At 40.5% G+C, this 23,494-nt stretch overlaps 2 protein-coding genes and 1 pseudogene across 6 annotated transcripts in view; 1 reads left to right on the forward strand and 2 right to left on the reverse strand.

Moving 5' to 3' along the window:
* The window catches only part of EFCAB5 (EF-hand calcium binding domain 5), a 114,468-nt gene extending 102,416 nt beyond the window's left edge, over positions 1-12,052 (reverse strand). The window contains exons 1-4 of the mRNA XM_057716360.1: positions 11,926-12,052; positions 4,888-4,937; positions 4,431-4,493; positions 2,860-2,944 (exon numbers count right to left, since the gene is read on the reverse strand). Of these exons, the coding sequence (XP_057572343.1) occupies positions 2,860-2,944; positions 4,431-4,493; positions 4,888-4,929 (190 nt within the window). The 5' untranslated portion in view covers positions 4,930-4,937; positions 11,926-12,052. The remainder of the gene's footprint in view (positions 1-2,859; positions 2,945-4,430; positions 4,494-4,887; positions 4,938-11,925) is intronic.
* On the reverse strand, positions 11,566-14,586 carry LOC130840655 (elongation factor 1-alpha 1-like; annotated as a pseudogene).
* A 5,553-nt stretch (positions 14,587-20,139) lies between these two features.
* SSH2 (slingshot protein phosphatase 2) overlaps positions 20,140-23,494 on the forward strand; it is a 226,038-nt gene continuing 222,683 nt past the window's right edge. For 2 of the 5 annotated variants that reach the window (XM_057716361.1, XM_057716363.1), the window contains exon 1: positions 20,236-20,426. In XM_057716361.1, coding sequence (XP_057572344.1) covers positions 20,364-20,426 — 63 coding nt within the window. In that variant the 5' untranslated portion in view covers positions 20,236-20,363. Of the gene's footprint in view, positions 20,427-23,494 lie in introns of all 5 variants that reach the window. The other 3 variants (XM_057716369.1, XM_057716365.1, XM_057716368.1) reach the window with 3 other exon arrangements.

Here is a 23,494-nt window from a genome sequence, read left to right on the forward strand (position 1 = left end):
AACAGGTACTGGGTTTTTTAGCAGGTCTATGCCTGGGCATTCCTAAACCTTTTACAGATAGATTGATTCATTTACATATTCACTCAATAAATAATTATTGATGTCATAGTGCCAGGCACTATGCTAAGCACTGAAATTCTTTTTCAGGATTGTCTTCCTAAATTCTTATGGAATCAAGAGCCTTTCAAATTCTTTCCCAACATGCACACCTTCACACCTGTATTAATCCACCTCCTAACATACAAGGTCCTATTCAGGCACTATGAGCACAAATGCTTTCAACTAAATAAGTAGGAACACAAAAGAATTCCTTATTCATATTTTGAAAGGTCCAATCTTATAAGTGACTTTTATTATTTCCTGTGCTTAGTGCATGGCCCACTGCTGGGCACGGCCTCAGCACAACCCTATTTAAGGACATAATAGGAATGAATTATAACCCACATTATAATAAGCTTTAGCAGACTCGTTCTTCACAGAAGGCATATAACATTAGAGGGACTGGCTGCTGATTAAACTGGTGAAAATTGACCCAGCAGGGCTACTCAACAGATGTGTGATGTTCTCTTTAAACACAGGTCCTGTCTGAAGCTCAGCTGGCTTGGCCTTATCAGAATTTCTTAACATTTGTACATAATGTAGAGTAACTACTGTGAAAGGAGGAGGAAAAGAAGCACTATTAAACACTATCAGAATTTTTTCAATAGCTATAGGAAAAGGCACTTTCCTACAAAACTTTTTTAAACTTAGGGCTGTGTAATAAGAATAAAGCTGAGCAAATTAATACAAAAGAAATAAGATTTCCTAAAACACAAGTTAAGCTCATCTTCTAAAAAATACAATAACCCGGGAAAGAAATGAGGAATTGACATGGTACATTTAACCGCAATATTTTCTATGCAAAGATGTGTATTTGAGTGTATTCTGGGAACTGCCTGGCAAGATAACATCATTTTAATTTTGACAAGTATACAACAAGGATAAAGACAAGTCCTTTGACATGTTGAAGTTGGAATAATAGTTCCTCTTCCCACTTCTTACACACACACACACACACACATATTTACAAAGGGAGATTTAGAGTATTAGGATTAATAGTGACTGATCACTGAATAAATAAGTACATTACATGGCATCTGATATCACAACAAGCAATGTTTTCAGTATATATCATACACTGAGATGAATAGACTTAAACAAAACACATTTCCCTCTACCATACATTGATAAGCAATAACAAATTGAAAGTACAAGAACAGAAAAGACCATAAACTCTTGGTTGATATGGTTTCTAGAGAGGCAATAAATTACTTGATGGAATACATGTGTGAAGATTTGTAGGTGCAAATTTGGCTATAAACTGATTAACGTGAACATCTAATTAAATTTATCGCAAATTACCTAGATTGCAATTCTGTTTGGCATGTTTAAAGTGAAAGAGTTCATTTATAAAACTGGTCCAAATGAGTATGGTAAAGGCAAAGTGTATTTATGGGGTAGTGATGGTGGAGGGTGGGAATGAGGAGGAAGCAAAATCCAGGAACTGGTGGTGGGACTTCCTTGGTGGTCTAGTGGCCAATGCAGAGGACGTGGGTTCGATCCCTCATCCAGGAAGATCCCACATGCCACAGAGCAACTAAGCCTGTGTGCCACAACTACTGAGCCCGCATGCCACAACTACTGAAGCCCACATGCCTAGAGCCCAGGCTCCACAACAAGAGAAGCCACAACCACAATGTGAAGCCTGTGCACTACAACGAAGAGTAGCCCCTCTCTCCGCAACTAGAGAAAGCCTGCGCGCAGCAACAAAGACCCAATGCAGCCAAAAATAAAATTCTTTTTTAATTTTAAAAAATAAAATAAAATATCTGAAGATAGATATTTAAAAAAAAGGAACTGGTGGTAGGGGTCAGGTAGGGAGGGACTTGCCAAGAAACTTTGTAAAAGTTAGTGAAGCTGTGAAAATAGCACTGTGTATAATAGAGGAAAAATAAATGCTGAAAAGTATGGTTCTTAATGTGTATGTATTATATTGGGTTTCCCATATGGGAAAACCCAAACAAATTTTTTGGCCAACCCAATATATTGTACTAATAAGAAGAAATAGTAAATAATTCTTTTAATTGGTTTAAAAGACAGAAAAACACTTTGGAGAAAAGTAAGCATCTACAAGTTATAACTAGCATCTATATAGCAATTTATAGTTTAGAAAATGCTTTAATAATTATGATTATAGTTCAGCCTAGCACAGCCTAGCACGTACTAAACATTCAATAGTTGTAAACTAAATTGAAAAGAATTTCAATTAACTAAAATATAAATTAAAATTGTTAAATTTTAAATATGGTGAAAATTTTCTGTCATATAGGATTTCACTAAGTATCTAAAATTAGAAGAAATGTAGTGAAAGGGATGAATGTCTTGCCCACTTATTTGTTGTCTTTTGATCATATAAATTTTCAACCTGCAATTATGTGGGATTTGGATTAAGGACTGGGCTGGAAGTCAAACAGAATAAATGTGTTGTCAAGTACAGAGGTAAAAAGAAGAAAAAAAACAACAGTCAGGTCGAATCACTAGGGTTCTTCATTTTATTTTTGTATTAATGGGTTGTCTGCTATGTGTCAGTTGGCTCTCTTAGTTAAATTTTCTCTTTAAGTGCAAGATGAATTGTTATAAAGTTGCCTCAAAAGTATCAATAGAAGGTACAGGGAATATATTTTAAACTATTTCCCAAATTGCATTTAAAATATCCCTGGGATTATATTTTTAAAAGGCAAATCTTGAGGAATCCATCCCCAATGAAAATTTAGTAATAGTTTTACATTCTATTGTGTAGGAGAAAGCCTAATTCTCTACCTTGTGATTTGACTTTATTTTCTGCTGCTCCTGCCACATTGCTGGAGGTGCCTGATGCCGAACTGTCTGGTATAGTCTGGGAACTCTGAAAGGAGAAAAGAAACATCAGTTAAAAAATGAATTGTTTTTCATCAAAGTTGCATCAACTCTCCCAGTTAAGGAATGCAGATAGGGACTTCCATGGTGGTGCAGTGGTTAAGAATCTGTGTCCCCTGAATTGACAATTTGATCCCTGGTCCGGGAAGATCCCACTTGCCACAGAGCAACTAAACCCATGTGCCACCACTACTGAGCCTGCGCTCTAGAGCCCATGAGCTACAACTACTGAAGTCCATGTGCCTAGAGCCTGTGCTCCACAACAAGCGAAGCCACCACAATGAGAAGCCCACGCATATCAATGAAGAGTAGCCCCCGCTTGCCGCAACTATAGAAAGCTTGCGTGTAGCAACAAAGACCCGACGCAGCCAATAAATAAAAGAAATAAATAAAATAAATGTATTTAAAAAAAAGAAAAAAAAAGAATGCAGATAAATCCTTTGTAAAAATTATCAAACATTCCTCCCTAATTTTGCTAGGATTTAATGCTCTATATTAGAAGCTAAGCAGTAATCAGTCTATTTATTGCATTTACAAGATAAAGTGCATTGGCCCACCATGTCATTATATCTTCTTATTGCTAACAAGGTAATATGCTAAGAATATTATTCTAGATGTACATTAATCCTTGAATTATATAATACTTTCTCGAAACATAATTTGAGACCACAACACAGTAAAATTGGACCTTTGAAAGTGCTGCTGTTTTCTTTTACTATTAGAATCACCTTCCATGTTTGTGGTGGAATGAAAAACATTTTCACCTTAATTAAGGAAAGTAAAGGTTAGTTTTATGAATAAATGGTGGCAAGATAGCTTTTTGTACTCATGCTGATGTACTTTTTTTTTTAAAGCTCTTTATTGGAATATAATTGTTTTACATTGTTGTGCCAGTTTTTGCTGTACACCAAAGTGAATCAGCTGTATTTATACATATATCCCTGTATCCTCTCCCTCCTGCGACTCCCTCCCACCCTCTCTGATGTACTTTTAAATGGATGATAATAGAATATTTTAAGATTCACATTAGCCAACTTAATGGTGAATCCATGTAACTATTTTCACTTGCCTCTCCTTTTCTATAAAACATTTTTCCTCATTGAAGTCTTCTATTGATTTTAAACACAAAGTTACTTAAATGACTAACATGAAACTTACGTTTTCAGAATGATAGTGAAGTTCCCCTAAAAACTGGTGGTTATTGTACTCAGGGTAACAGCTCTGATTTTAGGAAGCAAACTTTATTTACCTATAATTCATAACAACTCTTCACAAATAATTTACCTGTCTTTGGAAGTTTCCTGCAACTGACTCAGATGGGTCAGCTTAATGATCAACATGGGTTTGCATTTTCCCATTTGACATTTTATCTTTTTGAATATCTATAACTTTGGGGGTTTTTTTCTTCATAAGAAAAACTAATTTCTCCACTTTACTTTCAAGCATTAACATCTGATTACTCATGAAAACTCTACCTTAAAAGGCTCTTTCACTTTGGTTGCTTCCTGGTTCCTTTCTTTGCCTTCTTTTTCATTTTCCTGAAATGGAAATAGTGTTAGTAAATGGTATTTCCAACAGGAGCTGGGAATAAAACTAACTTTATACTCTATAGAGTAGCAAGCTTTTTATGTAAAAAAATTCACATAATGAGTAAACATCATACCGAATAAAATCACATAAAATGGCTGTATTAGCAAATTCAAACAGTAACAGACTTGTTATAGATAAAGAATGCCAAGCAACTGGAAGCAGGCCACTGTGACTCAATTATTAATTGACCCCATTTTTGTCAAAACTTGATGCAGAATACTTCAACTAAAAAGAGAAAAAATTCAATGATAGAATATGATACTGCATTTCAGTTTTCCCCAAAATGTTGAATCTCAAATCCTCTCATGGTTAAATAGTTAGAAACCTATGTAGACCAGGTACCTGAGCAGGTTTGGGTTCCTCTTGAGATGCTGACTCACTCATCTGGACCACTAAAAGATATCACCAAATGGTAAGGAAAAGTATTACCAGACCAATATTAATAACAAAAAGAGAGAAAGAAAATATTAACAAGCAACAAACATACTCTAGAAGATCAGTCTGCCCCCACCCCCACCTCATCCCACCATTCTACTGAATGGTAGTAAGTTCTCAACTGCTAAACTTTTCAAACTGTACTACTGTTTTTACTGTTGTTACTGACCAAAGCTAGATTAGTGCTAGGCTAGTGTTCAGGGACACAGGAAAACTCACCATAGTAATCATTACCATCAGCGTTTAAAAAAACAACCAGCAACAGTAATGCAATTGAATTTTTAAAACATTATCACCATCCTCATTAATTTTTGAAATTACAAAGTGAGGTGAAGTGAAACTTTGATGGCTGCTACCTAATTCATGTGAGAAAGACAGAATAATAACCTTGCTGGAAAGTATTTTTGGGGAATTCTGAGAGGAATGAGATTTATCTGGTTTACTTATTCATACCAAGGAATAAAAATGGATAATTACCACATCCCCTACTTCATTGCAAATGATGGTAAATTCAGTCACAGATTATCAAAATCACTGTTGTGCCAAAAATCATTTAAGAGTTTGTATATTTAAGCTAGGTGCTATGTAAAATGTAACTTTTATATACATGGCCTCTGCCTCTAGGATGGTTACAATCTAGGGACTTTTAAATTTGAAATGGTACTATTTATAATGTGCTAGAGTATTCACTTTTCTTTTTATCAACATATGTCCTGCTTGAATAAACCAAAAGTACTGCCTTTGGAGACAACAGCTTCCAACAATTAAAAATAGCTGCCTCAAAGCCATTTTGAAGCAATTCATAAATAATAAATAATATAAAATAGATTTCTTTGATAGGTCCCAATTGTACATTCTCACAGACTGCTTTCTTTGCTTATGGTGTCCATTTCCTGAAATTACTTAAAAGCTTCCTCCCATTTCTTTTAAAATTTGTTTTGTTTGGATGCACCCAGATAAATTCAACTTAATAAACCTTTACTGGATGCCTTCTATATGCAGGCAGACATTGGGGTTAAAAACATGGATAAGACTTGCTTTTGAAGAGTTCCTAGTTTAGTGAGGAAAAAAAGGGATAAACAGATGCAATTCCATCTGTAAGTGCAAAAGTAGAGGTACATACAAAATGTTAAGGAACACAAAGGAATAGCAATTTTCCCAGGAAGGTCAGGGAAGATTTCATAGAAAAATAAATTTCCAAGCTGGATTTTAAGCGACTAATAAGACTTTTTGTGTATGTAAAGGAGGGGGAACAGTATTTGAGGCATTGCACACTTGGGTATGAAAGTTCAAAAAGTGTTTGAAGCATGCATAGAAGAGCAAAGTTATATAATAGAAAGTGGCAGAAGATGAGGCTAAGAGGGTAACTATTTTTTTCTTTTTATTAATTTTTATTGGAGTATGGTTGCTTTACAATGTTGTGTTAGTCTCCACGGCACAACAAAATGAATCAGCCATGCACATACAGATATCCCTTCTAAAAGGGTAACTTTTTGATCTGTAAAGTGTTATTCACAATAAATCAAGGAGTCTGGATTTTATTTTGTGCTTTTTAAGCATAGGACAAGATATGATGAAACTGGTGTTTTTAGAAAGTTGATTTTGCCAGCAAAGACTGGAAGTGTGAAAGACTGGGGGAAGAGAGAATGAAGGTAAATTTTGCACCTTAAATGTTGCACCTGAGGTGAATGCCCTGACTCTAGTCTAGGCTCTGCCAGACATTGTTAGTACTTTAACCTTACCCCTTCAGATTCACCTTTTCAAAGCATACAAATGGTTTATGACTGCAAGCACCTGCAATTCTGTCTGAGGGCTTCCTGACAGTCCAAATGTGGGGATAGGTCAGAAGTGCTTGGGAGTTAATAGATTACAGTAGAAGCCCTCAGCCATTGATGGATAGGAAAGTGCATATAGGTTCGTGGCTGGAATGTTGCTGAGGTATGTTCTATACCATCTCCTAGAGTTCCCCAATGGGACTGACCCTCAGCTGTCCAAAGTGAAATGTGTCCAATAATACATTTGATACCTAATCCAATAATATAGGTTTACTTTACTTTCTTGTATTACTTCCCTACTCCCTTACCATTGTCTCCTGAGCCACCTCCCAAACAACCTTGCACTCAACTCCTTGGACCAGGGTCTGCTCTGAGGGAACCCAAACTAAAACAGATACAATGATCAGGACTGGGGGTATAACTGGATCTAAGGAGTGAAAGAGGAATAGTTAAGGCTCACTGAGGGTTTTTTCATATTTAGAAGGCTGAATGGATGATACCATTAAGTGAAACAAGGGAAGGAGAGAAAAACAGGTTTGAGGAATGATATGACTTTGAGTTTGGAGGTATTACATTTAAGATACCTGCTTGATAGCATCTTGATTAGTAAGACTGTCAGTCATATGTGAAAGAGTAGCCAATTATCCTTGAGGAAAGGGTTTCCCAGTATAAGAGAGAAATCATACATCATTTTGATTTCTCAGACTCATAGATGATAGAAATGTCTTTTACCTGGATTTCCTGTGAGTCTTGAACCCCTGGGTATTGATAGAAAGATACATTTGCAGGAGGATGCTAGTGGGGCTAACCCAATAATAGCTAAGAGAAGAAAAAAAAGGCTGAAGAGGGACTTCCCTGGTGGTCCAATGGCTAAGATTCCAAGCTCCCAATGCAGAAGGCCCAGGTTCAATCCCTGATCAGGGAGCTAGATCCTGCATGCATGCTGCAACTAAGAACCAGTGCACCCTAAATACATAAATATTTTTTTTTAAAGGCTGAAGATAAATCCTTGTTGATGAATTCTCAAAAGTAGGGCTGAGGAAAGAAGAACCAGTGAAAGATATCAATAACTGAGGAGAATGGCAGGAGACTCCTACAGCTGTGCACCTGCACGCTGCTGGCCTGACTTCCATTACCAGCCTCTACTGCCATGCATATGCCCACAGCAAGCCCCTATAGCCTCACAAGTGTATGCCCCACAGCTGCTAGAGGGCCTGGATTCAACCCTGACACCTGTCATTAGTCTGCATGGCTCTGCTCTCCTGCAGTTAACCCTGCAGTTGTGCACCTGCAAGACACCAGCCCCAATTCCCATCACTGGCCTCTACTGCCCAGCACATGCCTGCGGCTAGCCACCTCATCACTCAAGGACACACTGACAGTCAGGGCCACTGCAGCTGCTTGTGCACCCCAGTTGGCCCCAGCCTCTGTGCCCCTGCAGCCAGCCCCCACAATTAACCCTGCAGCTAAACATGTGCATACCACTGGCTCTGGACACCACCATTGCCTGGCATGATCCCTAGCCACTGGACTGGAGGTACTGTTAAAGACCCCAGCATCCCTGCAGCCACTGTGGACTGCCTGCAACTCTCACCAAAGATTATGCAGTTGTTGAAATTATGGACCCCAGCTGCCTGATCCCACAATATATCATGTCCCTCCCCCTCATTCAGAGGTGTTACATGCCCTCACACTTTGTACCCTGCACCACTAGACCTGCGGTCACAGCATGTTCCAGCATGTGCCTGCTGGCGGGTGAAGATTTTTCCATACCAAAGTCAGTCCATAAAGTCTAAAGGAGGTAACTGCTTCTTCAAATGCACAGACACCTACAAAAACTACAGGGATCACAGAGAATTGGGAAAATCTGATACCACCAAAGGAACACAGTAAACTTCCAGTAATGGACCCCAAAGAAGTGGAGAGTCACAAATTGCTTGACAAAGAATTCAAAATAATTGTTCTAAAGATGCTCAGAGAGCTAGAAGAGAACACAGATAAATAATTTAATGAAATAAGGAAAACAATACAAGAATGAAATAAGTTCCACAAAGAGAAAACAAAAGAGAACCAAACAGAAATTTTGGAGCTGAAGAATGCAATGACTAAAATGAATAACTCAATACAGAGCTTCAATATAAGACTAAACCAAGCAGAAAAATCAGTAAACTCAAACAGATCATTTGAAAACATTCAGTTGGTGGAGAACAAGAGAAAAAGATAAAGGGGAATGAAGAAAGCCTATGGGACTTATAGGACACCATTAAGTGAAACAATCTATACGTTATGAGGGTCTAAGGAAGGGGAGAAAGGGGCAGAAAGGTTTTTTGAAAAATAATGTCTGACCTATACCACCAGCCTACTGTACAAATACAGTGGTATAAGTTTGACTTCAGTTAACTGTTGTTGTCTCAACTTCTCCAAGTGATTAGAAAATCTTCAATCCATCTTCAAGTCTCCTTCTTGATCCATTAATTTACTTCCTATTTTATACTAAATGTATGTGCAACCTCCACCATGTCCCCACAAATTAATATGTTGAATCCCTAATCCCCCCCCGCCCCAATAATGTCTGAGAACTTCACAAATCTGAAGAGAGATTTGGACATCCAAGTTCATGAAGGTCACAGGTCTGCAAACAAATTCAACTCAAAGAGATCTTCTCCAAGACACACTGTAATAAAACTGTCAAGATCAAAGACAAAGAGAAAATCTTGAAAGCAGCAATAGAAAAGAAGTTTGCCACTTACAAAGGAACCCCATAAGACTATCAGTGGATTTCTCAGCAGAAACCTTACAGGCCAGGAGAGAGCAGGATGATATACTCAAAGTGTCAAAAGGGAAAAAAGAAAAAAAAAACTGTCAACCAAGAATACTCTATCTGGCAAAGTTATCCTCAGAAATGAAGGAGAGATAACATCTTTCCCAGACAAAAGCTGAGGGAGCTCATCTCCACCAGGACTGCCCTACAAGAAAAGCTAAAAGGTGTTTTTCAAGCTGAATGAAAGGACAGTGATTAGTAACATGAAAACACTGTGGTAAGTATAAGTATACAGTAAAATTTGGAATATTCCAGTACTATAATATGGTGGAGTGTTAATCAGTTACCTTTAGTATAGAGGTTAAAGGTCAGAAGTATTAAAAATAACTATAGCTATAACAGCTTGTTATTGGATATCCAATACAAAAAGATGTAAATTGTGGCATCAAAAGTATAAGATGGGGGATATAAAAGGGTAGAGTTTTTGTATGTGATCGAAATTAAGTTATCAGCTTAAAATAAATTGCTGTATCTTTAAGGTGTTTTATGTAAGCCTCATTGTAACCACAAAGCAATATCTTTTGTGTAGATGCACAGAAGATAAAGAGAATGGAATCAAAGCATACCACTACAGAAAATCATCGATTCATAAAGGAAGGCAGTAAGACAGGAAGAAAGAAACAAAAGGAACTACAAAACAGCCAGAAAACAATTATTAAGATGACATTTAATTAGATGTCAATTAATAAGTCTTCATTTATCAATAAAATGGGTTAAACTCTCCATCAAAATGCATAGAGTGAGGGGCTTCCTAGGTGGTGCAGTGGTTGAGAATCTGCCTGCCAATGCAGGGGACACGGGTTCGATCCCTGCTCCAGGAAGATCCCACATGCCACGGAGCAACTAAGCCCGTGCGCCATAACTATTGATCCTGCGCTTTAGAGCCCGTGAGCCCATGTGCTGCAACTACTGAAGCCCACGTGCCTAGAGCCCACGCTCCACAACAAGAGAAGCCACTGCAGTGAGGAGCCCGTGCACCACAACAATGAGCAGCCCCCTCTCACTGCAACTAAAGAAAGCCCGCACACAGCAAAAAAAGACACAACACGGCCAATTAATTAAATAAATAAATAAATAAATAAATAAATAAATTTATTTAAAAAAATGCATAGAGTGGCTGGATGGATTAAAAAAAAACCCAAGACCCAACTATATGTTGCCTACAAGAAACTCACATCAGCTTTACGGACATGCACAGGCTCAAAGTGAAGGGATGGAAAAAGATATTCCATGCAAGTGAAAACCAAAAGGGAGCAGAGACAGCTAAACTCACATCAGACAAAATAGATTTTAAGCTAAAAACTATAATAAGAGACAAAGAAAGGCATCATATAATGATAAAGGGGTCAATTAATCAAAAATTATGGGTTGCAGAATTACAATATTAATTGAATTCAAATCCCAGCCAAGTTATTCAGGTGAAAATTGGGGCACTGATTGAGAAGAATTATGCTGAAATTTGGAATGGGGACATTTAGTTGGACTAGGAGATTGATAATCTCAAACTTCTGAATTACTTTGAGTCTTTTTTTGACAGTGAAAGCAGTTTGTCCTCCTGTATTTGTAACGACTGCCCTTCTCTTAATTGAAAATTTTGTAATAATCTCATCTGGGCCAACTGCCTTGCAAGGGGATGCCCATTTTCCTCAAGACTCACCACAACCACCTCTTACTTCCAGTAGACTCATAACTCAAATCAGGTCCTTTTATTTTCTCATTAAACTTTGTTTAAATGGGTCTCAAAATTCTGTGACAGATTTTTGGTCAAGTTGCTTCCATTAAAAAATACTGATTTTAGAAACTAACTTAAAACTGCCACACATAAAACAAATGGTTGACAAAACATTCTCCTTTCCTTCTGAAGGTTTTGTGATGTATTTTTATCATTAGCCTGTCTTTTACTATTAAATGGCCAATTGAGACAAACAGTTCTGAGACCATTCTTCCACCACGGATTAAGATTGGGGTGGCAGGTTTTGGGAATAATATTCATTTAGCCTTCTGAGCTTTCTGGGCAGACTTGGTAACCTTGCAAGCTCCAGCTGCCTTCTTGTCCACTACTCTGATGACACCCACAGCAACTGTCTGTCTCATGTCACAAACAGCAAAATGACCCAGAGGAGGATAGTCAGAGACGCTCTCAACACACATGAGCTTGCCAGGAACTATATCAATGTTGGCAGCATCACCAGATTCCAAGAATTTGGGGCCACTTTCCAGCTTTTCCCCAGAACAATGATCAATCTTTTCCTTCAGCTCAGCAAACTTGCAAGCAATGTGAGCTGTGTGACAATCCAGCACAGGTGCATATTCAGCACTGATTTGGCCTGGATGGTTCAAGATGATTACCTGAGCTGTGAAGCCAGCTGCTTCCATTGGTGGGTCATTTTTGCTATCACCAGCCACACTGCCACGACGAACATCTTTGACAGACATGTTCTTGACATTGAAGCCCATATTGACCCCAGGAAGGGCTTCACTCAAAGCTTAATGGTGCATTTCAACAAACTTCACTTCAGTTGTAACATTGACTGAAGCAAAGGTAACCACTATGCCAGGTTTGAGAACACCAGTCTCCACTCGACCCACAGGGACAGTACCAATACCACCAATTTTGTGGACATCCTGGAGGGGCAGATGCAAGGGCTTGTCAGTTGGACGAGTTGGTGGCACGATGCAATCCAGAGCTTCAAGCAGCGTGGTTCCACTGGCATTGCCATCTTTATAAGTGACTTTCCATGCCTTGAACCAAGGCAGTTTAGTGCTCAGCTCCAGCATGTTGCCACCATTCCACCCAGAAATTGGCACAAATGCTACTATGTATCCAATTTTCTTAATGTAGGTGTTGACTTCCTTAATTTCCTCATAGCTTTTCTGGCTGTAGGGTGGCTCAGTGGAATCCATTTTGTTAAGAAAACAATTCATTCTTTCACACCCAGAGTATAAGCCAGAAAGGCATACTCAGGGATCTGCGCATTCTTGGAGATACCGGCTTCAAATTCACCAACACCAGCAGCAACAATCAGAACAGCACGATCATCCTGAGATGTGCCTGTAATCATGTTTTTGATAAAGCCTCTTGTGTCCTGGGGCATCAATTATGGTCACATAGTACTTGCTGGTCTTGAATTTCCACAGGGAGATATCAATGGTGACACCACGCTCATGTTCAGCTTTCCGTTTGTCCAAGACCCAGGCATACTTGAAGGAGCCCTTTCCCATCTCAGCAGCCTCCTTCTCAAACTTTTCGATAGTTCTTTTGTCAATGCCACCACATTTGTAGATCAGATGGCCAGTAGTGGTACACTTGCCCAAATCTACATGTCCAAAGACAACAATGTTGATGTGAGTCTTCTCTTTTCCCATTGTGGCTTAGATTTAGCAGTGGTTTTCATGACACCTGTGTTCTGGTGGCAAACCTGTTGCGAAAAAAGCTAAAATCAGATATTAAAATGCTTCAGCAAGGCAAATACTAAGTCTGACCAGGGGAAAATGACTTTTATGGCAAAACGCTTTCATTATTTTTTTGTTTAGTGGTAGAAGCCCAGGGGAATATGTGTGAGTATATTATAAGGAAGTTAAAGCAAGGAGCACAAAATATAATTCTGGGTTGGTTGGAGTTTATTGATATGGGTGCCTGTATCAGAAATTAAGGATTTAATGTATTAGCATCTACAGCTGGAAGTGACATTCACTATTTATTTGGTAAGTTCTCTGAAACTTGGACTCCCTAGTGGCCTATGTTTAATTAAGTTGAGGTACTGGAACTTCCCTGGATAATGTAAGGGGAATCCAAAGGCTTAGGGATATGCGAATGTTGGAGCAGATCTATCACATATTGACTTCCATATCCACTCCCCACAAGTATATCCTCCGAGAGGACTTGCGGGGTGTCCCTTTACTAAAGCATTGAAAAAAGCACTAGTGAGTGGGAGTCCTTTATAGCCTTGAAAAGCTCTATGTTGGCTTTATTCTGTAGCCAAGGCATGATGAGATGACCCATTTCAGAGTAGCAAAGGCCAAATGTCAGTGTTTATCCACCAAAGACAAGGTGGATACATTTACCATAAAGAGAAGTGGAGACACAGTGGTAATCAGATTTTTTTTTTTTTTTTTTTTTTTTGCCATTCAGCTAAATGATTCTGGTGGTCCTAGGATTAAAATAGATGGCCTAATAAGGTATTGATCATCTACACATAATATTTAAAAATTGATATATGGTGGCCAAAAACATGACTTTCATCACCAGAGTGGAGAGTTCTGATCTCTCTCACCCATTTTCCAGACCTGAACCCCTTAACTGAAAGGGAAGGCTGGATCCCTTTCAGGAAGGATTCTGTAGCACTGCCATAGTGCATACTGAAAATATTCCTCCAAATCTTCTGCACAGAGACCTGTGGCCATTTCCTAAAATGACTGTGTAATGGGGAAAAAAATCAACATTCAGGTTTTTCAGGGATTTCTAAACATTGGCATTAACTGATGTTAATTTCTGGGGGCCCAAATGCATTCCACCAGCTTAAGTGGGTCTTGTATTGGGCAGGTGAGAGATGGAGTCTTAACTCAAGTTTAAATCACAGTGGGCAGAGTGGGTCCATAGGCCCACTCTGTGGTGATTTCATCAGCTCCTGGATGTATAATTAGAACAGAGACCTGGTAACTGGCAGAATTTCCATATTGGCTCTTTGATCCTGGAATAAGGGCCATTATAGTATAAAGAGCCAAGCTGAAGCCCTTGGGAATCCCCTTCCCCCACATACACACACACCAGAAGAGTAAAGAAAAATTATTGCTTTTTTTGGGATGGCAGAGTGGGGGATTACAGAGGTTAGTGACACCAGTAAAGATTTAAAAGAAGCAGGAGTGATGAAATCTATCTCACACCAATTTAACTTACCTGTTTGGCCTGTGAAGAAGGCAGATGGATCTTGGAGAATGACTGTGGGTGATTATAAATTTAATCAGGTGATGCCTTCAATTGCAGCTGCTTTTCCATATGCAGCAACTTCACTGGAGCAAATCAACACAGTCCCTGCCACTTGGTGTGCAGCTAGTGATCCAGCAAATACTTATTTCTCCACACAAATTGGCAAGAAAAATCAGAAGCAATTTGCTTTTACTTGGCAGGGCCAACAGTATAACTTCACAGTCTTGCCCCAGGGCTACATCAATTTTCCTGCTCTCTGCCATTATATAGTCCACAGAGATATTGAGCATCTTGACCTTCCAATCAGCATTAAGTTGGTCTAGTACATTGATGACATTATGCTAATTGGATCTGGGGAGCAAAAGGAGTGAGGTCTTTAACTGTCTTCATGAGATATATGCAAAACCAGAAGAGGGGAGATAAATTCCACTTCTGGTATCAATTTCCGCATCAGCCAAGTGCCAGTTATTAAATTATTTTCTCAGCTCCAAACTCACCCTTTTGTACTTTTCTTTCATGCTGGAGCTGGAGTATGAAAACCACATTTCTTTGCCTTGCCAGCTGGCTCTGTTAAGCTCTGCTAATTGGGGGCATCAGAGGGAGACCACAAGGCTGAGGAAGGACAAGAGACTTGTTCCTTCCTGTCTACCCCATGACTGCTTCCTGCCGTGTTTTGGTTCCAGTGTGCTTCACTTCAGCAATGCTTCTTTAACCTGGTAGCGGCAGGGTCTTTCTGTAGCAACAGCTGAATCCAGTTTGCAGTTTTTCTACAGTTTTGTAGTTTTCGTTTACACCAGCCAGCCTGTGTTCCTGCTGTAGAGGGCTGAGCCCCAGACTCCTGGGTCCCATGGAGCATCCCCCCTAAGCTCAGAGACACCACCACCAGCCAGGTAGTGCCTTCTCAGTGATCTGAGTTTCATCTCTGTGGGGTCACTCTTGCAAGTTTGTGATTTTTTCCCTTTAATTCCTTTGTTTAGGTTGTTTTTCAGCCCTAAAGGTAATAACAGTTGCTACCTCTGTCACACCTTAGGTTTCTCTTTTTAGTTTTTCAGTCACCTACTTAACTTCATACCTAGTTAACAATTCTTGTTAAATTATCTGTTCAAATAACTGGTGTGATTTCTATCTCCTATCTGGACACTGACTATCAAATAAAGTTAGTATAAGATTATTAAAATTTAAGAAAAATTACAAGCAGGTAGAGGCAATCACAACTCAGTTATACTCCACTCACTCTTAGCTACTTTATATTCAATCTGTACATATTTCTACTTGGTTTATTATTTGTAACTAGTCATTTCAAATGTAAGGGGTTGGATTATTCAGGATGATTTCCTCCCCACATTTTAACAAGCTTAGCTATATAAACTATAGTCTTTTAAATGACATACTTCATTTGGTCTGTGATAAATGCCTTACAGATGTACCGCAAGATAGTTATCTATTCAGTCCTAGGAGTGGCCTGAAAGGACTAGAGTGGCTGGTGCCTCTACATAATTCACCCCTGGCCAGAAGCAGTTTGATTTAAGGATTCTTAAAGAGTAACCCAAAGTCTGATGATCTGTCCTAGTGTGCCCCATGGTCCCACAGGAGGCAAACACAATGGAGGATTTGCTTTATTAAAGCAAGTATCCTCTAATAAAGGAGCAAAGTCAGGGAATGTTCTATCTCCAGGACATCACTTTCAGAGGCCAGTTGCAGTGTGTATTGCTGTTCATCACTGAGCTTTGAAGCTGCTGGAGGAGTGCATGTTCCAGGCACTCAAGGAACAGGACTCAGAGCCTAAGCTGTGGCCAGGAAAGGCAGGGAGGCCTGCCAGATACTCCTTATGGACTCAGCTCTCAATCTCTCTCTTCACATATATTGAATTCTTCCCTTTGTTTATGGCTGATGTGCCCTTTTAGTTACATTCAAGTTAGCTCCAGAATTATTGCTCTCATAACACTGTTATACTCTGCAAATTGGAGTTTCATCATTATTTTGTAAAATATACTTAATATGAAAAAGTTTGAGTGGATTCTAAATCCAGTCATGTTATCATATTACCACATTACATTTTCTAGTGGGAAAAAAGTAAGAGCTATGAGAGTCATATATAATTTATACTTGCAAATTTTGAATTGTTGTGAAAATTATTTTAAATTTATCACCTACTTGTATGAACTAAATTCTCATCAATAATGACTACTAAGCGATCACTGTTAAACTGTCTCATTCAGGAATTACATGCAGTCATTTTGGTCATAAAACCCTACATTGAAAATGTTATGTTTATAGAAGCAATCTTGAGTTTTTCATTAAATTTTTGAGACTTTATTTGGAAGCTTGTATAAATTAAGTATTAAATATCATCCTTAAATATGTTTGCTATTTTTCTCATTAAAATCAATAAAGAAAATAACTTTTCTACCAAGCCCCATATTGTCTCCAAATCCCCTCTAATTTATCCCAGTGTGCTGAACAAATATTATCATTTCTATGGATGTCATAATATGAAAAAAGGTTGAGAAGCACTGCTTTAACCTGTAGATCAGGATTCTTAATCTGGGGCCCTTACTGGATTTCAGTGTGTGTGAAATATGTAAATATATCTTTCTGCACAGAAGGTCAATAGTTTTCATCAGGTTCTCAGAGCTTAAGAACCAGCTGATCTCAGAAATTTCAAAAGCTCCCTTAAAATTTCACCTTGAAGAAGTGATAATACAAGTTAAGGGTTAAATGAACTCCAATGGCACAAGGAGGCCTCCATTATCACAGGTGGGAAGAAGAAAGGTGCTATAAATAGAACTAGGAGAACTTTTCTCTTTGGCTCCCTCTTTTGGGATTCCTGCTCTTGGCCTCTCTCTTCTCCAGTTCAACTAGCATATTATGACACCTCTTCCCTCAGATCCCCAGAAGACCAAGTAGGAAGCAGGGTGGAGCCCAGGACAGAATAGCTATAAGTGGGGAAGAGAGCATAGACTGCAAATGCTCACATGTGATCCAGATCAGTTCACAATGTGGCTATAATGGGATCTGTAGGCAAAGCCTAAAAGCCAATATCATAAAGCATACATTTGCTCAGACACATTTGTGCTTCTAAAGCATTTTGTACGTCTAGACTTCATGTATATATATCATACATATATGTATTTCCCCTAGCAGAGGTGATTGAAGCAACAGTACCACTAAACCCTACTGTAATTATTTGATGAGCTTTTCCCTGCTAACAAGCTATGAGCGGTAGATAGAACTTTTGTTTCTAAAACAGTGCCTACTATAAAATACACTCAGCATTTTATCAATGGTGAATAAATCAATGAACATGCACCAACAACTTCCAAATCTTAGTTTCCTTGAAAAGTTATATACCAGGAAGAGATATTTCTCCCATAAATAAATTAACTTTCTGTTACAAGCCTTATGTGATTTGGGTACCTTATGATCCCATTTCTGACCGGGATTTTATCACCTCAGATGTGATAAATAAAGATGTTCTATACCCACATACAAATGAGCCATGTCTTGACCACTAATCTACTTCTCCTACTGTTAAGAAAAGGCATGGAATCATGTATTTTTAATTCTTTTTTATTGCCTTTTTGCTTGATGCTATTTTCTATACATAGCAAAAGCTGACTGAACTTGAAACAAACTTATGAGAATAACAAAGTTATCTTAATTACATATGGGGCTTTAGAGTTTATATTGCACTTTACTATACATTTTTTTTCCCTCATGTGATCACAAGAATCCTGTGAGTTAGAGCTACATTGTAGAAATGAAGAAACTAAAGCTCAAAAAGGTTAGGCCATTTGCTCAAGGTTTTACAGAGCTGGAACTTGAAGCCAGGTCTCTGATTCCTAGTGTAGTGCTCTTTCCCACTGTAAGGTTATTTTACACTGTTAAGATTATGATCTTCCAAAAGAATTTAAGATTATGTTGCTACATAAAAGTAGATAATCAGTGTTGCTGTCCCTGAGTCAGTAAGAAAATTAACATATAAGTACATCACTAAGACCTATTGATTTGGATAATACTTTTTTCTAGAATGATAGTTTATAAACCACGTTGGTTTATAAACCACGTTTCGTTTATTTGCGTTCATTCAGCTTTCAGCTATGTATAATTCTTGCCCACGCATATAGCTTCCGGTTTGATCTCCTAAGCTTTGGTTCAAAGTTCTTACTTTTGACCTTTGTGTTCTCTTTTCCTGTTTACTAAGTAGCTCTGGGAAAAACAGTCAGATTGTTTAATCTGTGAACCACACATCTTTAATTTTGTCTCTCAGGCACTCTTGACCACCACCAGGGGGCAAAAGCCTACCAGCTGGCTTCTCCGCAGTACATTCTACAGAGGGACTGTACAGTACAGGGACCCTCAGTGTCTGATTCCTGATGGAACCTCCCTGCTAATTATTGCAACCACAGAGCCCCAGGGAGAGAACAAAGGCCCAGCACAGAGGGCCCAAGTGGCACTTAACCATACAGCGGCCAGAAAGAGTTCACGACAGCTCTGTCAGTTTAAAAGAAGCAATGAGATCTAAGAGTTTGAGTGACAAACAGGAGCCGGTGGGTTAATAACTGCAAACTCCTGAATGTGTGTGTGTGTCTTACAGCTTTGATATCTACGGTGGTATTTACCAGCACATCCATTCAAACTGAGAAATAGCTTTGTCAACTCTCTCTCCCTGTATAATCAATAATGGTATTTGCATGGTGCGACTCCCCCCCCGCCCCTCGCCCCGTCCCAGCGCTTTAAATCAATTTTTCATTACATGCTTGGCTTATGTTCGGCTGATGATTTATCTTTTAGAAAACGATTTCTTTAAAATACTTAAACGGCATTTTGCATGTGCCTGTGAAATAATGAAGTCTAGAAACGAAGGAGAGGAAACCCCTAGGAGCAAATCCTGTTTCATCAAAAGAAGTTCTTCCCAGCAGGAAGGAAGTGGGAGGTAAATAGCAGGTTGGACCCTAACAACCCTGCGAGCCCAGCTTTCTCGGCCTCCCAGGCTGGCTCGGCCTCTCGGCGCCTTAGGAATAATGAATAAGCCCTCGGACAGGGGACCAGGGTCACAGAGGAAGCACGGGGGTACCATGAAGACTCCCGGGGTATAAAATTACAAGTCCCTCTTTCTTTCAAAAAGTCCCATCCTGAAACATGGACTCGGAGACGGAAGGGTGGGAAAGCTCAGAAAAAGCCCCCCGAGAGCCGGGTCAAAGGGAGGGGCTCTAGCCCAGTAAGCCCCACCCACGCTCAGGGGAAGCGTCTGAAACCCCGCGGCGCCCTCTCCCACCAGGAAACGTGTTTGCCTCAGGATTTTCACCTCAGTTTCTTCTCACGAAGGTGGCTCAAGCTGTGCGCCCCACCTCAAAAAATGGTCGTCCCTCGGGAGTGGGGACTCCAGCCCCCCGAGACCCCCACCCCCCGCAACCCACTCCACAGCCCCCGGCGCCGCCAAACCGCGCGATTCCAGAGCCAAAGGGGAAACCCGGGAGGGGGCGGCGGCCCGAGGCGCACACACCCAGCCGGCTTCCGGCACCTCAAGGGTTACGGCCAGGCGGCGGCGCGCGCCGAGGGGAGAGGCGGTTGCTGACAGGTGGCGCCTGCGCACTGGGAGCGCTCATTGTGCCCCGCAGCTGCCGAACCGCCCGTCCGCCCGCCCGCCAGCCAGCCGTCCGTTCGGCGCGTCAGTCTGCGAGAGTCCGGTGGTGGGTGCGGAGCCTGCGGCCGTTCGCGCGGCCTCCTCCTCCTCCTCCTCCTCCCCGTCCCCCTCATCCCCACCCCATACCCCTTGCCCCATCCCGGCTCCGTCACCCTCCCGCCCCCCACACTCAGGACAAGAATGCCCTGCCCGGAACAGCCCAGCAGCGCCTAGATGGCTTTGGTTACGGTCCAGCGGTCGCCTACCCCCAGCACTACCTCCAGCCCCTGCGCCTCGGTGAGTCCCTCCCGGCAGCCGCTCCGCTCGCTTCTGTCACTGCGGCTCCGCTTTGCCTCAGCGGGTCCCGCCGAGCGCCACTGCGCACGCGCCGCGCCGCTTCCCAGGCCTTGGCGCTCGGCTGCCGCGAACCCCCCACACCCCCCATCTGAAAGACCGGCTGCGGGAACTCCAGGACGTTGATTTGTGCCCCCATCACTCTGAGCACCTAGCACCTCACAGCCCTCGCCCCGAACCCCCGCTGTGGCATGCCTTCCTCTGGCTTGAGCACTTCCTTTCGGGAATGAGTCATTCTCGCTTTTCACCCTCCCCCTTCCTTTACCCTCTGTTGCTCTGCTGCAGGGAGAGGACCCTGGGACTCCTGCGTCGCCCCTTACACACAGCCACATCCCCTTACCCGCACGCATGTCATGGACCCGTTCCCTATTCGCACACCGCACGCCCTTCTTCGGGCTCTCGGGTGTCTTCCTTCACCCTGGTCACTTGTTCTCTTTCTTGTGCCCTGTCCGTTGGGCTTCACTGGACGGCTGAACCGTTGGTTGTTACTCTTTGGTTTCTCCCCTCCTCCCCTCCCCCAAAGGGTGGCCGTGGTCTCAGCTCCTTGGATCTCTTACCTTTCTCTACGAGGTCCGAAGCAGCTGGCGCTGCCTGATGACCAGTGCCAATTCATTTACATCTCATGGACATTCATGCCTTGCACTCATTGCTCATGAGCGTTCTTGTTCTTGGGTCGTGTTTGTATGGCTCGTTGCTTCACGTGCCTATGCCAGTGAAGCGTGCTTCCAGAAGGAAAAATACCCAGGATCCAGCCTTTTCCTGCTGGGCCCTTCTTTGCCTTCGCCCCACCCCCACTCCTTTACGCTCCATTCTTTTAGGCTTTTTTTTTTTCTGAAAATACTTATTTTTTTAAATAAAATATTGTACCAGTGGGGCGAAATGGGATATTTACCAAAAAAAAAAAAAAAAAATCCATATGTTTTAGAGGGAAATAGATGGAATGCATATATGGGCAATTGGAAAAACCATTTTGAACTTCCTACAGAACTGTAATTTTAAAATCTGTGTTGGTGGATTTAGTGGTTTCAACTTGCAAAAACTGTATTCAGTAGATGCTGTACCACCTTTCCACTGTAAAAATGCGGGTTACTCTTAATATTTGTATGTTAACTTAGGGTGGGAGCTTTGACATCTTGAAAATATGCTGGTTTGTGATTTCAACATAGTTTTCTGAATTTCAAAATTTTGTTTTGTAGAGTGGTGGTTTCTTTTTTTTTTTTTTCCCCTGAGCTAGCTTTTGCACTTTGTGCGACCAAATTGGCAGCTGTATCCTAATTCTAGAAGTGATTGTACTTCAGAGGTTACCTTACCTTGTGTTGTTTCCAGAAAACAGAACTCGCTAGGATCCCTGGTTAGAAGTTCAGGAAGGCAGATTTCCAGTCATTCTAAGGATGAGTTTTGTAACAGTGGAGTGGACTGCCTTGCACGATAGTGAGTACCCATTGCTGAAAGGTTCAAGCAAAGGCTGGAGGGCCTTTTGCCTAGAAGGTGGCATAAGGGCTCTTTCCAACTCTTAGGATTATGTAATTTGAGAATAACTGCACTTGAAAGCTAGTAAAATATTTAAGGGTCCTCTGAAGACAAGTATAGGGATGGAGATTTAATGTACTTAATTCTTATATGTGGTACTTTATGCTAGTTTTTGGAAAGTCATTCACATACCATCAGACCATCTTAATTCACTTCATTAGTAAATCTTTGGAAGATAGTGGTTACCAGGCCTGATTTTGGCTGAGAAAGCAACTGAAGGTTAGTAGAGTCTTGCAGGTAAACCAGGAACCAGTATTATAATGACATGATTTTGCTGAAAACAGTTTATGCTATAATAATATATGTATATCATGTTATCATACTAATTTTCTTGAGGTGAATGATTAATATACAGTAGTACCGTATCTACTTGATATGACTTAATTAGTCAACACTTGGTTATTTTAGAATCTTCAGGTATGTTAATAGGCAGTTTTGACATAGGTAATTAAATTGATAATGTGGTAAGCTCAGTCGTTGAGCTAAATGACTGGTATTTCTACATCTATTTGCTATAGTAGCCTGGTTATGTCAGTTTATATGTGGCCCTGGGAGCAAAGGAATCCTGGGACTGGTGTGTGTGTGTGTGTGTGTGTGTGTGTGTGTGTGTGTAATTACTTTTCCCTTTGAATTGTCTTCCTATTGCACTTCATCCAGAGCTTTTTCAGCTGAGTTGTCTCGTGGTCCTTGTGTTCCAGTATTCGACTGCTGTCTGACTTGCATATGTTTGCTGTTGCATCTCTTGCTGCATGAGTAAGTTGAGTTATTTGCTTTTAAAAGAGAGCAGAAAGAATCTACAGGACCATGAAAGGAGAGGTTTAATTTTGAGAGGATTTTTTTAAGTAGTCATTTTAAGCATTCTGCTATGCTTTTTTACTATGGGAGGTAAGACATTTTAATATTGTCAGCTCTTCAGTGTTCTTTCATTAGGGATTAAACAAATCTATTGATCATCTACTGGGTGTGAATGACTATTATAGTACTAAGATATATAAGATATTGACCCTTCCATCAGGGTCATATAATCCTGGGGCGGGGGGGAGAGGGAAGGGGCAGGGACTGGGGGAGGAAGAAACATGTGGTGAGAGAGTAGAAAAGGAGAGTGAGGGGAATGATACTGTATGGCCGTAAGTATTGTCCGAATTCGAATTAAGATACATTCACTAGTGGCAATAGTAGTAAATAACAATATCTAACTTGTAAGTGCCGTACATGGATTAACTTATTTACTCCTCACAGTATGCCCAAGGGAAATTGCTGTTATCCCCATCTTACTGATGAAACTGAGGCAAGGAGCTATTGAGGAAATGTACCCAGTGACACTCAGCTGTTGAAGATATAATTCAAACACAGATATGTCTAACTTTAGAATCTTCCATCTTTTTCCTTCTTGGTAGTCAAAGAGAAGTATATATAGTTAGGTGACTCTTGAAATAGGCCTTGAAGGGTAGGTTGAATGTTTATAGGCCGAGATAGAAGTT

The sequence above is a fragment of the Hippopotamus amphibius genome, chromosome 17, assembly GCF_030028045.1.
Source record: "Hippopotamus amphibius kiboko isolate mHipAmp2 chromosome 17, mHipAmp2.hap2, whole genome shotgun sequence".
NCBI lineage: Eukaryota > Metazoa > Chordata > Mammalia > Artiodactyla > Hippopotamidae > Hippopotamus > Hippopotamus amphibius.